This window comes from Eleutherodactylus coqui, chromosome 12 (genome assembly GCF_035609145.1).
Source record: "Eleutherodactylus coqui strain aEleCoq1 chromosome 12, aEleCoq1.hap1, whole genome shotgun sequence".
Classification (NCBI taxonomy): Eukaryota; Metazoa; Chordata; class Amphibia; order Anura; family Eleutherodactylidae; genus Eleutherodactylus; species Eleutherodactylus coqui.
In genome coordinates, this window is record NC_089848.1 from 71015624 (window position 1) to 71033294 (window position 17671).

Here is a 17671-nt window from a genome sequence, read left to right on the forward strand (position 1 = left end):
CCCATCAGTTAAAGATATAGTAAGACGTTATGTGGCCTGACCGAGGAGCCACTTATGGTCATAAGACACTGCCGAACGTATATTCAAAAAAGGCTGCACCTCTCCAGGTTGCACACATTCCTGGTCTAGCTGAAACCGCTGAGGCTGCACTCTACTTCACACCTGACTCATAGTCCCGAAGCTGCATTTAATTAATCGATGTGGTGACTTGAGTGACTTTGACCACGGGAAGACTGTTGGTACCAGTATTTCTGAAACAATCACACCACTGTATGAAGACTGGTTGAACCATGGACAGACATCCATAACAGAAGATCACACAGCATCAGGCCACTTGTGAATAATCCTAGAGGTGATAGGTCTAATGTCTCAGCAAGGATGTTCCACAATAAACTAACTGACCCAGCAGTGCAACAGCAGGAAAGTTAAACAAATTTTCACAATGACCATGCAGCATACCGTGCATCAATTGAGGTTCAATAGCCAAAGACCAACAATGGTGCTCCTCAAGACTGTGTTATCGCCAACAGTGCTTCACTTAGGCCCAGGAAAGACATCAATGGACCTTAGACACATGGTAGGTTATCTGGAATGATGAATCCCTTTTCCTACTAAATTGTGCAGATGGCTGGGTCTGCATCTAGCGTAAACAGCATGAAGCCGTATCCAATGGGTGTACCGTTGGAGTTTCTGGTTAGCGGTGGCAGTGTCATGGTCTGGGGAACATTTTTTGGCATGGCCTAGGACCATTGATAATCATACCAGAATTCTTGAATGGTAAATGCTTCAGGGACCTGTTAGCTGATCATCTGCACTCATAACAGAAAGTCTTCCCAGACCACAGTGCTATCTTTCAACAAGGCAACACTCAATGTCATTGAGCTTGTATCACTAAGGAGTGGTTGTAGAAACACGACAATGAAATCTCTGCACTGCCTTGGTCCCCAAACTTACCGTACTGTAACCCCATTGAAAAGGTTTGGTATATGTTGGAAAGGGCTGCGAGATCTGCTTGCACTTATTCACAAAATTTGCACCACCTGACGGAGCTGCTGCAACAGGATGGATGGAGTGGAGTATAGAGGATGTTTGCCACCTTGTGGAATCTGTTCTTTGACATCTAAAAGCCGTGACCACCCAAAACATAAGATTACTTACGGTAATCAGCTTTCCACAAGCCCATGATAAACACCAGGGAGAGACCACTTCCCATCCAGACAGGAACCTCCCAGATCTCTTTAAAGGGAGGCATACCCTGCACCTCAGTTCTGCAGCAGGATTCATGGACTAATTGAGGCCTATCCCTTCTTATTTACATTTATACTTAAAAATACATTTTATTATAGAAAATTAAACTTAAATACTGCAGTAGGGAAGGGGGGGGGGGATTAGTGGTGCTGTCATGGGCTTATGGAAAACAAATTGCCGGTAAGTAACCCTATGTTTCCCTTATGCCCATGACAGCATCAGTGAGAGATTAAACTAGATTAGTAACTAGGAAGGGTTGATAGCCTGAAGTAATATTCTACCGATAGCTAATAGTTCATTGGAGAACCTACTAGGAAAGAACCAGTAAAACTCCAAAACTGACTTGTAGCCTTGAAGTATTGGCACTCCCTTTTGGGGAAAACTGCTAACCTAATAGACATTCCAAATTACAGAATGTTTAACTGCTTTTTAGACTCCGGGATCAAACTTGCCCCATTGTACTGTTTTTTTTTCTATTACAGCCAACTAGATTATGAAACACACTTTGATGTTGTTCTTAAGAGGTACAATTCCCCAAAAGGAACACACTATTTACACTATATTACAGCAATATATTGTACTTATGATGAATCTAAGCCAAAATTCTAGCTTGGAGTTCTCGATTTCAAAGTTAGGAAGATCCATTAAGATAGTTTATCAAAAACAGAATTTCCAAATTATAAAAGCATCCTATAACTACTCCACATAAGGATGCAACTTTAAGAACGAAGATTCTTATATAAAAATTCCTCTTTGGAGGTAAATTGTAACCTCCATTTGTCATCTTGTTCTTGCCTCCGATTTCCAAAGGTATTCTTTACCATAGATACCTTACCAAAGATGTGTGGTAAGGAAAAGAGGCTTTGTCTACTGTCTTTCCACTGAAGATCACCTGTCAAAATCAGAAGTCACCCGCCAACAGCCAACACAGAGGATACGAGTAAACAGTTCAGAGCTAGAGACTATACGTCAAAGGCAAATCATCTAGCCATAGGCAAAGCCCAGCAGCAATCATGCTATTATTGGATTTTTGATAACAAGAGGAGGAAGACCTAAGAAGACTCAAAAGTCAAGGTTGGATTTCAGAAAGGCGGATTTTAATTAACTCAGAAAGAGTGTAGGAAGAATCCAATGGTTTGATGTTCTTAATGACAGAAATGGCTAAGAAGGATATGATATATTGCAAAATGAGATTCTTAAAGCACAATTGTTTACTATCCCTAAAAGGAGAAAGAATGGGAAGCATTTAAAGAGACCAGGATAAACACAATTTAAATGCATGATAAAAAGGAACAAAAATATGTTTATCAAGTAGGAGGGCATATCTAAAGAAGAATATAATGCAGTCTGCAGAAACTGAGGGGCAAGTGTCATAAAAGCTAATAATGAACTGAGGCTTGCAAGAGAGGCCAAAAACAATAAAAAGAGATTTTGAGGGTATGTCCAAAAGAAAAGTCAAAGATGCTATAGGATGTTTACAGGATGAAACGTAAAAAAAAGGGGGGAGGAGGTATTGCGTTGTATGTTAGGAAACATTCATCTCCACAGAGATTCAAGCTTCAGAGCATGGGAGTTCTGTAGAAACTGTTTGGGTAATAATACAAGGAGAGAACAACAGAAAGGACACTATTGTAGGCATTTACTATAGGCCGCCTGGACAATCAGAAGACATTGATGAACTCTTTCTACATCAGATGGCCAAGCTCTCCAAAAAGCATGACATAGTGATTATGGGAGATTTTAACTATCCAGACATTTGTTGGGAATCTCTCTTAGGTAAAAGTAATGGATCCAACAAATTCTTATCCGCTCTTGCTGACAACTTTATCTTCCAAAAGGTTGAAGAGAAAACAAGGAGATCTGCTATCTTGGACCTAATTCTTACCAACAGGGAGGAAATGGTTGAGGAAGTAAGGATGGCCGGGACCTTAGGAGGCAGTGATCAGGCTATCCTTTAATTTTGGATAAAAAGGAGAGGAAGACCTGAGAAAACTCAGACCTCAAGATTGGATTTCAGAAAGGCAGATTTCAATAAACTCAGAAGGAAGAACTCAGTAGGAAGAATCCAATAGCTGGATGTTCTTAAGGACAGAAATGCCCAAGAAGGTTGGGAAACATTGGGAAATGAGATTCTCAAAGCACAATTGTTAACAATCCCTTAAAGAAGGAAGAATGGGAAGCATTTAAAGAAACCAGGATGGATGAACGCAGAACTTGCACACATGTTAAAAACAAAGAAAAATATGTTTATCAAATGGAAAGGAGGGGGGGGGGATATCTAAAGAAGAATATAATGTGGTCTGCAGAAACTGTAGGGCAAGTGTCAGAAAAGCTGAAGCTAATAATGAATTGAGGCTTGCAACAGACGCCAAAAGCAATAAAAAAGGATTTTGGGGGGTATGTCAAAAGAAAAAGTCAAAGATGCTATTGGATGCTTAAAAGATGACAATGGTGAATTGGTTAAGAATGATGTTGAGAAGGCCGAACTTTTAAATTACTATTTTGCATCTGTTTTCTCTCAGAAAGTAGATGGAACATCAACTGATCTTCCCTGTGCTATTGGGGAAATAAAAGGATGCAGGCTATTTGTAAGCAGAGAGATGGTGAGGGAATACTTTGCTAAGCTAAATGAATTCAAGTCTCAATGTCCAAATGAATTACATCCTAGGATACTAAAGGAAGCAGCGGAGGGAATTGCTGAACTACTCGCCATAATCTTTGAAAATTCCTGAAGAAAAGGAGAAGTCCCGGAAGATTGGAAAAGGGCAAATGTTGTCCCTATCTTCAAAAAAGGAAGAAGGTGGATCCAGAAAACTACAGGCCTGTGAGCCTGACTTCTATACCGGGAAAGATCTTTGAACAAATTAATAAACAGCATGTATGCAAGTATTTGGATGAAAATGGAGTAATTAACCAGAGCCAGTATGGGTTTGTAACAAACAAGTCATGCCAGACTAATCTAATTTCCTTCTATGATAATATCACTGACTGGGTTGATCAGGGAAATGTGGTAGATATAGATTTTCTTGACCTTAGTAAAGCATTTGACAAAGTATCTCATACTATACTTATTGAAAAAATGACCAAATATGAGATTGACAAGGCAACTGTTAGATGGATTCACAACTGGCTGAGTGATCATACTCAAAAGAGTGGTCATAAATGGCTGCACATCCAAGTGAAAGAATGTATCAAGTGGGGTACCACAAGGCTCTGTCCTAGGCCCAGTGTTTTTCAACATTTTTATAAATGATCTTGAGAAGGGAATTGATGGGAAACTGATCAAATTTGCTAATGACACAAAGCTAGGAGGATTAGCTAACACTAGGGAAGAGAGGAAGAGTATTCTGGAATACTGTTTCAAGTTCTGCAAATCATGTCTTATGAAGAATGGTTAAAGGATCTGGGAATGTTTAGCTTGCAAAAGAGAAGGCTGAGAGGAGACTTAATAGCGGTCTACAAATATCTGAAGGGCTATCACAGTGCAGAGGGATCAGCCCTATTCTCATTTGCACAAGGAAAGACTAGCAGCAATGGGATGAAACTGAAAGGGAGGAGACAGATTAGATTTTAGAAAAAACTTTAACAGTGAGGGTGATGAATGAGTGGAACAGGTTGCCACGGGAGGTGGTGAGTTCTTTTTCAATGGAAGTGATCAAACAGAGCCTGGACAAATATCCATCTGGGATGATTTAGTAAATCCTGCACTGAGCAGGGGTTGGACCAGATGACCCTTCCAACTCTACCATTCTATGATTCTAGTAAATTGGTTAAAAATAACGTTGTGAAGAACGAACATTTAAATTCCTATCTTGTATCCGTTTTCTCTCAGAAAGTGAATGTAACATCAAATGCTCTTCCTTGTGCTATTGAAGGAATAAAAGAATGCAGGCTATCTGTAAACAGAGAGATGGTGAGGGAACACTTGGCTAACTTAAATAAAATCAAGTCTCCGGGTCATCCTAGAATACTGAAGTAAGCAGCAGAGGTAATTGCTGAACCACTCACCGTAATCTTTGAAAATTCCTGGAGAACAACAGAAGTCCCAGAAGGGCAAATGTCCATATCTTCAAAAAAGGGAAGAAGGTGAACCCAGGAAAATACAGGCCTGACAGCCTGACTACTCTACCAGGAAAGATCTTTGAACAAATTATTAAACATCATATATGCAAGTATGTGGATGAGAAAGGAGTAATTAACCAAAGCCAGCATGGGTTTGTAGTAAACAAGTCATGACAGATAAATCTAACTTCTTTATATGATAGACTGGGCTGATCAGAGAAATGCAGTAGATATAGTATATCTTGACTTTAGTAAAGCATTTGACAAAATATCTCATACCATTCTTATTGAAAAAATGACCAAATATGGGATTGACAAAGCAACTGTCAAGTGAATTTAGAACTGGCTGAGTGATCATACTCAAAGAGTGGTCATAAATGACTGCAAATACAATTGAAAGAATGTCTAACAATTGGAGGGAATTGAAAAGAAACTGATAAAGTTTGATGACACAAAGCTAGGAGGGATAGCTAACACTGGAGAAGAGAGAGGATTAAAAAAAGATCTGGACAAACTTGAACAATGGGCGGTGTATAACAGAATGGTATTTAACAAGGAGAAATACAAAGTACTAGGAAAGAAAAATGAAAAAAAAACAACACATACAGAATGGGAGGATTTGAGCTTAGCAGCAGCACCTGTGAAAAAGACTTAGGCATACTAATTGATCACAGACTGAACATGAGTCAACAGTGTGATGCAGTAGCAAAAAAAGGTAACCAATTCTGGGATGTCTTAAGCGAAGTATTGAGTCTAGATCACATGAGGTAATTATCCCTCTACTCTTCCTTGGTCAGACCTTATCTGGAATACTGCGTCCAGTTCTGAGCACCTTAATTTACAAAGGACATGGACAAATTGGAGCAAGTTCAGGGAAGAGTTACCAAGATAGTGAATGGTCTAAAACATGTCCTATGAGGAATGGTCAAAATATCTGAGAAGGTTTAGGTTGCAAAAAAAAAGAAGGCTGAGAGGAAACTGAATAGCAGTCTACAAATAGCTGAAGGGCTGTCAGTGCAGAGGGACCAGTCCTTTTCTCATTTGCACAAGGAAAGACTAGAAGCAATAAGGTAAAGCTGAAAGGGAGAAGACACAGATAAGATATTAGAAAAAACTTTGACAGTGAGGGTGATCAATGAGTTGAACAGGTTGCCACAAGAGGCAGTGAGTTCTCCTTCAATGGAAGCCTTCAAACAGAGGCTGGACAGACATCTGTCTGGGATGATTTAGTGAAGCCTGCATTGAGCAGGGGGTTAGAACCGATGACCTTGGAGGTCCCTTCCAGCTCTGCCATTCTAATGACAAGCCTACAGGCTAATATGCATAGGTGAGAACTAGAGGCTAAAAGCCCTAGACCAAGCACAGTCGCTATTAATACCAAGGTCCAGCATGGAGTGCCTAATTATAACACAAAAAGGATATAGGCAAAGCCCAACAGTTAGAAGACCAAACCTACAAAAGCCGCTAGACCACAAGGAACAACTGGCTGTAAGGCTATCGGCAAAGCTGTAAGGTTATAAGTAAAGCCACAAGCCTATTATGATAAGCGCTGCGGAATAAGTTGGTGCTATACAAACAAAGATTATTATTATATAAATAAAGGCTATAGGCAGAGTCATAAGGTAAAGCTATAAGGGCCATTATTCCATAGGCAGAGCCGTAAAAAGGTTGTAGACAAAGCCCAGAGACCATAAGTCCCAAGCAAATCATACAAATCCTCAGTCTGATTATGAAGTACACCTATAGCCATCCCCTTAAATTTTTCATTCATGAAGGGTTAAAGCAAAGGCAGAATTCAATCCCTTATTCGGGGTAATTCTACTCACTGGACTAGCTGCAGAACCTCTCACAAAGCGCTCATTTCTTCTCCCAGCCCCCCCACCCCAATCTAACTAGGCACCGCTCAGAGCAGTACACACCTGAACTCCATCTGATAATGGACGCACCACCAACCTCCAGGCCAGGTGAAACAGAGTATACAACCACTGAAGGATCTCCCACAACTGCGAGGTTCCTACTTTACTAGGACTGTGACCCCGCTAGAGGGCTTGTTCTTCAGTTAGTCAAGTCTTAATAATGTGACCCGGGATACTAGGAATAGGAACAGCATTGTGAGCTTAGCTATTCCTGCATGTCTCAGGCTCTCTTCAGCCCAGAATGGTGACTTGGGACAGTTATCATCAGTAACACTGGTGTTCCCAGAGGTTGGGCTCTCGCCTCTCATACCGCTATCACAGGTTTCCTAGTTCTGGCTTTAGGGCTCATGTCCACGGGGAAATTATATTTAGCAAATCTGCATGGGAGAAAAACCGCAAATGCACATCCCATAGAAATGCATTGACCATCTGTGGTTAATTAAATAGCCGCGGATGGTATTTTAAGTGATTTGCGCATTTCAGGTGCGGGGGAAAAAAAGCGGCATGGTTCATTTTGGTGCGGATCACACATGCGGCAGCTCATATCTCAACTGATCTCCCGCATGAAAAAAAAGACAATTATGGTGCATCCGCAGCAGAAATCTGCAGGAAAAATCTGCGCTGGCCTGATTTTCCCCGTGGATATGAGGCCTAAGGGTGCGTTAAGACAGAAAAATTATCGTTAAAAAAAAACGTTCAAACAAAAGTGAACAATAATCATTAAACACAGCCAACAACTGAATAAGAACGATACACTTATTGTTCATAGTTGAGTTTCTGCAGGATTAAAAATGATCGTTGACCCGTTTATGCCCTTAAGGACCAAGCGCTGTAAATTTACGAAGCTTGGCCCAGGGCTTTAATCCCGCTCGATTGCAGAAATAAAACCCCCAGTTCTGCAATCAAGCAGAAGCAGGTCGGATTTAAAAAGCCGCTGCTTCTGCGGTCAAGCAGACAGCAGCAGGGTTAAAGCCGCTGCTTCTGCGGTCAAGCAGACAGCAGCAGGGTTAAAGCCGCTGCTTCTGCGGTCAAGCAGACAGCAGCAGGGTTAAAGCCGCTGCTTCTGCGGTCAAGCAGAAAGCAGCAGGGTTAAAGCCCCTGCTTCTGCGGTCAAGCAGAAGCAGCAGTGTTAAATCCGCTGCTTCCGCAATCAAGCAGAAGCAGCTCGGATTAAATCCGCTGCTTCCGCAATCAAGCAGAAGCAGCTCGGATTAAATCCGCTGCTTCCGCAATCAAGCAGAAGCAGCTCGGATTAAATCCGCTGCTTCCGCAATCAAGCATAAGCAGGTCGGATTAAATCCGCTGCTTCCGCAATCAAGCATAAGCAGGTCGGATTAAAGCCGCTGCTTCCGCAATCAAGCATAAGCAGGTCGGATTAAAGCCGCTGCTTCTGCAATCAAGCAGAAGTAGGTTGGATTAAAGACGCTGCTTCCGCAATCAAGCAGCAGAAGCAGGTTGGATTATCAGCTGTTAGTCACTGCTGAGAACCTGAGTAGCGTTTACCCGCTTCTGACGCCTTCTATCCCAGGCACATAGCGCTCAATGAGCCCCTTCTTCTGCGGTCAAGCAGAAGCAGCAGGGTAAAAGCCCCTGCTTCTGCAGTCAAGCAGAAGCAGCAGTGTTAAATCTGCTGCTTCCGCAATCAAGCAGAAGGTCGGATTAAATCCGCTGCTTCCGCAATCAAGCATAAGCAGGTCGGATTAAAGCCGCTGCTTCCGCAATCAAGCAGAAGGAGGTCGGATTAAAGCCGCTGCTTCCGCAATCAAGCAGAAGGAGGTCGGATTAAAGCCGCTGCTTCCGCAATCAAGCAGAAGCAGGTCGGATTAAAGCCGCTGCTTCCGCAATCAAGCAGAAGCAGGTCGGATTAAAGCCGCTGCTTCCGCAATCAAGCAGAAGCAGGTCGGATTAAAGCCGCTGCTTCCGCAATCAAGCAGAAAAGCAGGTCGGATTAAAGCCGCTGCTTCCGCAATCAAGCAGAAGCAGGTCGGATTAAAGCCGCTGCTTCCGCAATCAAGCAGAAGCAGGTCGGATTAAAGCCGCTGCTTCCGCAATCAAGCAGAAGCAGGTCGGATTAAAGCCGCTGCTTCCGCAATCAAGCAGAAGCAGGTCGGATTAAAGCCGCTGCTTCCGCAATCAAGCAGAAGCAGGTCGGATTAAATCCGCTGCTTCCGCAATCAAGCAGAAGCAGGTCGGATTAAAGCCGCTGCTTCCGCAATCAAGCAGAAGCAGGTCGGATTAAAGCCGCTGCTTCCGCAATCAAGCAGAAGCAGGTCGGATTAAAGCCGCTGCTTCCGCAATCAAGCAGAAGCAGGTCGGATTAAAGCCGCTGCTTCTGCAATCAAGCAGAAGCAGGTCGGATTAAAGCCGCTGCTTCTGCAATCAAGCAGAAGCAGGTCGGATTAAAGCCGCTGCTTCTGCAATCAAGCAGAAGCAGGTCGGATTAATGCCGCTGCTTCTGCAATCAAGCAGAAGCAGGTTGGATTAAAGCCGCTGCTTCTGCAATCAAGCAGAAGCAGGTCGGATTAAAGCCGCTGCTTCTGCAATCAAGCAGAAGCAGGTCGGATTATCAGCTGTTAATCACTGCTGAGAACCTGGGTAGCGTTTACCCGCTTCTGACGCCTTCTATCCCAGGCACATAGCGCTCAATGAGCTCCATGTACTAAAAAGTGAAAGTTGAAATGTTTCTTCCACTATGCGACCCAGCAATCATGTGACCCTGAGCAGCTCTGCCAGTGACTAATATTACTACAGGGGGATGTTTTCCCTCATAACTGGGGCTCCTATGGATGCCCCAGTTACAGTGAAAAGTGTCAAAGAAATAAAAAAAAAAAAAAAAAAAATTCATCTGAATGTCCTCCCGAGGTCCTATATGACGTCATGGGGGACATAGATAGTAATAAATAAATAAAATAATTACATAATTAAAAGGAAATTACAGAATAAAAAAAATACATACCGTATATACTGGCGTATAAGACGACTTTTGAACCCCGAAAAATCTGCTCTGCTCGGGGCTCGTCTTATACGCCGGTAATACAAAAAAAAAAAAAAGTGTCAAAAAAAAAATAAATCAGTACTCACCTCCCCAGGCGTTCTGTCGCGCTCCGGCAGGCTGTCGCTCCCTCCTGGTCCCCGGCAGAGCATTGCTTTCTGGACACAAGGCTTGAAATCCCCGCCTCCAGAAAGCTAATACTGTGATTGGCTAACTCACACAGCGTCAGCCAATCACAGCCATTCAATGACATCATTGAATGGCTGTGATTGGCTGAAGGCGCACGTGTGTTGGCAATCACACCCATTCAATGATGTCATTGAATAGTGTGATTGGCTGAAGCCACGTGTGTTTTAGCCAATCACAGCCATTCAATGATGCCATTGAATGGCTGTAACTGGCTGACGGCGTGTGTATTAACTTTCTGAAGGCGGGGATTTCAAGCCCCGCATTCAGAAAGCAATGCTCTGCCGGGGACCAGGAGGGAGCGACAGCCTGCAGCTGCGCCGCAGAACGCTGGGGGAGGTGAGTGATTTTTTTTTTTTCTCCACTGTATTACCGGCGTATAAGGTGACAGTTGGGGGTCGTCTTATACGCCCCGTCGCTTTATACGCCGGTGTGTACGGTACATAAAAAAAGAAAATAACCAAAAGCCGAGATCAACCAAAACAGTCGCTGTATGCGATATTCTATATATTCAAAATCAAAACATCCGAAACAAAATGAGGAAACTATTCCCATACTTTTAAAAAAAAATATATTTACGCCAAAATAAAGGGGAGAATCTCCCTCACCTCCGTGTGTATCCGCTGGGGAGAATCTCCCTCACCTCCGTGTGTATCCGCTGAGGAGAATCTCCCTCACCTCCGTGTGTATCCGCTGAGGAGAATCTCCCTCACCTCCGTGTGTATCCGCTGAGGAGAATCTCCCTCACCTCCGTGTGTATCCGCTGAGGAGAATCTCCCTCACCTCCGTGTGTATCCGCTGAGGAGAATCTCCCTCACCTCCGTGTGTATCCGCTGAGGAGAATCTCCCTCACCTCCGTGTGGATATCCGTGAATAACAGGTAAACTACCAAATTAACTCGGGTGAAGCCGGGTATATCAGCTAGTTATATAGCACCTCTACGCCCACATTGGACACCATGAATATACCTGGAGTAGTCATGAACACCTACAGTGAGGTAGCTCCTAGTCTGTATTTATCGGCCCGTGTGGTCAGCTCTCATTATACAACACAAACTGCTCTCAACATTAAATCCTGATCATGGTAAGGGTACATGTTTACACATTTGTCTACCGCAAAACATAGGCGGAGCTCCACAGATTGCCAACCAGCACCTGGCATTGCCATATTAGTTGAATTGACAAGTCCAGCAGTCCACAGACCATTTTTGCGGTGGAGAAATGCAGCATGTATGAGCACCGTAAAGGGTACCTGCACCTTCACACTGGAGCGCTCGTGCTTTATCAACCATTTTCAGCTCCTTCCGGTAGCTGAAAACAGAGGCATATAGCAGTATGTCATCTTCTGATTGTCACTATGGAGAAAGCATGTGGAGTAATGTCTTGTAGACAGTGGAATGTCCTTGTTGACCCAAGAGAAGAGACCCCTACAAATGGATCACTGTGTTGGGGACTCTCAGAACAGGAACGCTTTGTATCGTGTCACCAAAAACATCTTAGAGGTGGAGCATAGATGGAGGCCAAAACAGACGGAAACTGGAGGGGATAACTGAGATCCGGTCGCAAGCATTTAGGATTTCAAATCTCCTTCACTGAAGGTCTTAAAGACCTCAGATATTAGAGATTCTTTATATAAACCACAATTTCCCAACTTAATTTCTGTATTAAACCTCGTAGTTGTCAGTCATCAGAGACATTAAGCTTTCTATACGTGATGGATAACGTGATGGCTGTTGTCCCTGTAAGTTTTATTACACCGCAGGACAATAACCCGTCCCTCCGGTGACCGGGGCTCAGATCCTGCACAGGACAATGGAATGAGCCACGGGTGTAAACTACAGAGGCGGCACATTCATCTGAGGCCATATGAGGGGCCAAACGGACATCAGGAAGAGACCAGACAAAAGCTACAAAATAAACAATTTAATAAAAGCAGAAAAAAAGCAACTACACACGGCGCATTTACAAGTCGAAGACCTCATCCAGGAATATTAGTATGTCCAGCATGTCCCACTGCGGTTGGTTGTCCACATCCTCCAGCAGCTCCTCTGCAAGACAAAGACAAGGTGTTCAACTCTACAGGATACATCACTGGGCATAACGAGGGGCTTGTGTGGTCTCCCTGACACCAGGGAGGGGGACTCGTGCCTGGGCAGTCTCCTCGACACCAGGGAGGGGGGGGGGGGGGGGGGGGGGGCTCGTGTTCCCAGGCAGTCTCCTCGACACAGGGGGTGGATGGGGCGTCGTGTACCTGGGCAGTCTCCCCGACACAGGGAAGGGGTGGGGCGTCGTGTACCTGGGCAGTCTATCTGTAGCTCCATGTCTATCTCATCCTCCACAAACACTCGATCAGTTCTGTCTGCAGATGGTGGAAAAAAAATAAAATAAATCACAGTATAAGACGATCAGCTACGTAGAAGCTTATCCTTCACAACAATTCCTCACACTCCTCTATCATCATTCACTGGCCTCTTTCCCCACAATTACTCCCAGTGCCATCATACAACTGCTCCATGTCACCTGTGTGGGTGGGGTTGTCTGTGCGCAGTTCCTGTGCCCTGATACAGGGGTCTTCTCCCCTCTCTATCCTGGCCAGGATCTCTGGCTGATCTGGAAAAGAAACACGTTATAACTTAACTCAAAGGAAGAGAGTGTGCAATTCCGGAGCGGGGGCCCACCAGGGCGCGCGGCGCCTGCCCGACAGAAGGAGCGGGGGCCCACCAGGGCGCGCGGCGCCTGCCCGACAGAAGGAGCGGGGGCCCACCAGGGCGCGCGGCGCCTGCGGACAGAGGGAGCGGGGGCCCACCAGGGCGCCTGCCCGACAGAGGGAGCGGGGGCCCACCAGGGCGCCTGCCCGACAGAGGGAGCGGGGGCCCACCAGGGCGCCTGCCCGACAGAGGGAGCGGGGGCCCACCAGGGCGCCTGCCCGACAGAGGGAGCGGGGGCCCACCAGGGCGCCTGCCCGACAGAGGGAGCGGGGGCCCACCAGGGCGCGCGACACCTCCCCAAGAGAGGGAGCGGTGGCCCACCAGGGTGTGCGACACCTCCCCGAGACAGGGAGCAAGGGGCCACCAGTGCGCGACACCTCCTCGAGAGAGAGAGAGGGGCGGGGGAAACTAGGGCGCGAGCCCCGAGAGAATAGTGACCTGTGGTGCAACCGAGGAGTACGCGACTGCCGATTGAAAACGGATGAGGAACGGAAGGGGAAGTATGCGACTCCAGAGAAAGGCGAGTGCGGCACCCCCAAAAAAGGTGAGCACGACCCCTAGGGGGAGGGGGTGAGTGCATGACCCACGAGGGGCGAGGGGAAGGAGCATACGTTAAACGCTGGGGGGGGGGGGGGGGGCAGGAAAAGACTTCGGCAGGAAAAGAGCAAGCCATGCTAAGATGGAAGGTCTTTGAGCTGGGGTAAGCAAGACTCTTGCCCACAGTGCAGAGACAGTACTCACCCACATACACTAGCGTCTGGTAATTCTCCTTCATCACATCCTTGTAGAGCTCCTTCTGCCATTCCTCCAGACTGCGCCATTCATCCTCCGTGAAATACACCGCCACGTCATCAAACCGGAAGGAGATCTGCAGGAGAGACACCAACACACAATACGTGTAGATCTGTCAGCAGTGTACAGTGCGCATGGGCCCCTAGGTAGGCGTGGGGGGGGGGGGGGCCCTGGGAGTATAGCAATATGTGTAAGTGTATGTAGGGGTCTGCAGGTACAGCCCTAGATGTGGGCCCAAATGAGTGTAGTCCTAAGTAAGTGTGCGTGGGTCCCTAGGTAGGTGGGTGGGGCTCTGTGTATACAGCTCCAGTGGTAGGAATGTACTAGTCCTGGGTCTCCCACATATATCCTAACATCTCGCAATGTTTCTTGAACCCCTGTTTTCATTCACCAGCTCTGGGGGCCACACGTGTGTTAGGAAATCTCTGATGATTTTCCTAGTGTGTTTCGTTGCGTGGTCTGAATTATATGAGAAGCTGTGTACACAAATCACTAACACATGACAGTCAGTATCACCCGACAATGATGCTCTTCTGGGTTTATTACAAGGCAGACAATGTATATACACGTTCACTTACGTATCATCAGAAATACACGCCTCCTGTAATCATAAGAAGTCATGATTGGCTCTAGGTGCTGATGGTTTAATATATGTTAATGCCTTGAGGTGTCTTACTACTAAATACAATGAAACAAAGGTTTGGCACCCTGTTAGCCCGTAGAGTAAAATGTGATTGTTCCCAGCGGGAGAAACCAAGAAATATTGTAGATATGATACCTTGTAATGGCTAACAAAAATACACAATGTTAATGTGAGCTCGCGAGCCTCTCAGGGTTCTTCTTCGGAAGCTCGCTATAACATCATGTATTTTTGTTAAAAGGTATCACATCTACAGGATGACTTGGTTTCTCTTACTGGGAACAATCATACGTTACTATTAAATATGCAAGTCCTAGGAACCCGAAGCTTTAGGAGAACAGGCTGATTCTGTATTGGTTCTAACTGCTCCTCTTGGAAGGGAGGGGGAGAACGCTCTATCTCAGGACATTCCTACGCCAGAAGAGGATATGGGGGAGTATCAGCCAATACATACCAGTGCACAACACATTAACCGTTTATATGCTGGCTATTCACTAAGGAGAATATATATATTAGCGCTGCGGAATAAGTTGACGCTATACAAATAAAGATTATTATATATATATATATATATATATATATATATATACACACACACACACATTTGCCCAGGCTGACGTAGGAAACATATACACAATAGAATGGATATATTATTGTTATAACATGTGTCTCCCACTTTCCCCGGCTCTGGGGCCACACATGTATCACACCTTCCCTGCCTCCGGGGCCACACGTGTCGTACTTCCCCTGGCTCCGGGGTTACATATGTATCACACTGTCAGGGTCCGGGGTGTATCGCACTGTTTTCAGTTCACAGGGTCCCGGGGTGTATCGCACTTTCTACGGCTCTGGGATCCCGGGGTGTACCGCACTGTTTTTAGCTCACAGCCCCCTGTATATCGCGGTCTCTCTCCGCCCCCCGGGTGTATCGCCGGGTTTCCGCTCACCATGGCTATCCCTCCGGTCCCCGGGATTTTCTCCCATAATATCACAGGTCCGGTGCGGTCCAGCGGCGACGTGACGTCACAGCCACGTGATCAGACCGGAAAAGGCGAGACCTCAGCAGGAGGTCGGCGGGCGCCATCTTGGTTATTGGCAGAATGGGCCAGAATGAGTCTGATGTATGTAGCTAGCGTCTAGAGAAGGACGTTGCACAGCAGTGTGTGATCACTGCCTGTCCGGGCATGATGGGAGTTGTAGTCCTTCTCTTGTTGGTGTTTTAAACGAAGTATGCTAACTGTATTTACAATAGGGATTTCATCCTAACAAGCTGTGCGATGCACTGGTGAAGAATTGTAGTTTTTATAAAGCGAATAATCCTCCTTTTAGCATATTTCACACGGTGTTTACATCAGCATTGGATTGTTCATGGGCGAGTCCTCATCTGCACTAATAAGTGACATCGCCATCTCTGGCCGGGGATGCCACGTATCCAGACCACACTAATGACTAATGGCAATCGGTTTACGGGCGGGTTTCATTAGCGGAATTCGCGCTGGAGATCCACAAATCAAGCCGCCTATAGTGAATCATGGGTGTCCGGTTCCCACATGGATGGCATCCATTGAAGTCAATGGAAGCCGTCCTTTCCGCAGCCCGCCCGCAGAGGACACCGCGAACAGGCCGCAGATCCTGTGGGAAAGCAGGAGATTTTTAAGCCATGCGGATCATCCGCAGTACAGATGTCCCTTTAGAAGACAGATCCGCGCGGACGCTACTGCCTGCCTGCACAGGTCCGCAGGGCCCTCAGCCACGGGCAGCGTGGGATTCCGCTGCTGGTTCCCACACGCAGAATCTGACCTACCTGTGGACATGAGGTCTTAAGGCTGCCTGTCCACGGGGGATGATTATCGCCCACGGATCATGCTCTGTAAAGCTTTCCATAGCGTTACTATGGAAACTGCAGCGCCAGGCGTCCACGAGCGGAGAATCATAGATTTTCCGCTCGCCGGATTTAAATCGCGGCATGCTGCAATTGCTGCGATTCTCCACGGTGAGCCTATCTATTAGATAGGCTCATGGCGGAGACTTGTCAGCTCTCCCCTTCCTGCCCCGTGGCGGAATCCGGCCCACCAGGTTTCCTGAGGCTCCCTTCACACGACGGTATGCATTTATACGTTCGCCCATACGTACCGTATAATCGCATGAATGATAATTGCTGCGATGGCGTCCTGATCTTAATTAGCGTATTTTATGCATACACGTTAGCCGCTGCAGTGTAGCGGCAAAAAAATATGCAGTAGTGCAAAAAACCATCGATTGCTGTAAAATGCTCGGAATGACCAATAATGGTTGTCGGGGCAGCTGTGTTCCTATTCCAGTGTTACACGCAAGATAACACCCTCTTCTCCCTTTTTTTTTCAGCTTCCATTGGTCTATGGGTGCTTCCTGCCTATCTTGGCAAAAGATAGGGCAAGACCTATCCTATATTTTCACGCAGCGTATTGTATCGGCGACTGAAAACGGCCGTGTATGTGCTATTATTTTCGGCGCCAACCTAGTGCCCGCCAGTGGCAGCTGTCCTTCATTCTGGTGGCAGTCAATTCAGGTGTTTTAGGGAAGCGCAAATATCCTTTTGCTTTGTTTTATTATGGTAGTAGGTATATTCTGTGGTGCCATGGCAGGTGGTTTGGGTTATAGTGCTGCACCCCCCCCCCCCCCCCTGATTATAGCGAAAGCGCCTGTTTTGTCATATATTAACCCCTTAATGACGCGGACCCTTTTTGTTATTTCCATTTTCATTTTTTTCCTCCCCTTTAAAAAATTTGTAGCTCCTTTATTTATCCATGGACCTAGCTGCATGAGGGCTTGTTTTTTGCGGGATGAGTTGTATTTTTCAATGGTACTATTTCATATACGAAATATAATGTACTGAAAAACTTAAGAAAATTCTAAATGGAGTAAAATGTAAAAAAACAACAAAATTCTGCCATGTCTCGGTGCGTCTTGTTTCTGCGCCGCATAAACCGCAACAAAAGTGACATGATAACTTTATTCTACGGGTCAGTATAATTACTACCATTAGAGATGAGCGAACCTACTCGTTTCGAGTGATTACTCGATCGAGCACCGCGATTTTCAAGTACTTCCGTACTCGGGCGAAAAGATTCAGGGGGCGGCGTGGCGGA

General features: G+C 45.8%; 1 protein-coding gene across 1 annotated transcript; it reads right to left on the minus strand.

Moving 5' to 3' along the window:
• Nucleotides 1–12311: 12311 nt before the first annotated feature.
• On the minus strand, nt 12312–15590 carry LOC136586865 (zinc finger protein 777-like). The gene is made up of 5 exons (XM_066585135.1): nt 15491–15590; nt 13853–13979; nt 12924–13013; nt 12700–12762; nt 12312–12451 (listed from the first exon to the last, which is right to left on the minus strand). Exons 1-5 carry the CDS (start codon nt 15491–15493, stop codon nt 12366–12368), a joined length of 369 nt encoding a protein of 122 aa, XP_066441232.1. The 5' UTR covers nt 15494–15590; the 3' UTR covers nt 12312–12365.
• Between the last annotated feature and the right edge of the window lie 2081 nt (nt 15591–17671).

What these genes read in the sequence shown, in the direction of transcription:
- LOC136586865 (XM_066585135.1), bottom strand. An exon ending in CCAGACGCTAGTGTATGTGG is followed by an intron (nt 13,014 to 13,852) that starts GTGAGTACTGTC and finishes TTTCTTTTCCAG; the next exon opens with ATCAGCCAGAGATCCTGGCC. An exon ending in AGACAACCCCACCCACACAG is followed by an intron (nt 12,763 to 12,923) that starts GTGACATGGAGC and finishes CACCATCTGCAG; the next exon opens with ACAGAACTGATCGAGTGTTT.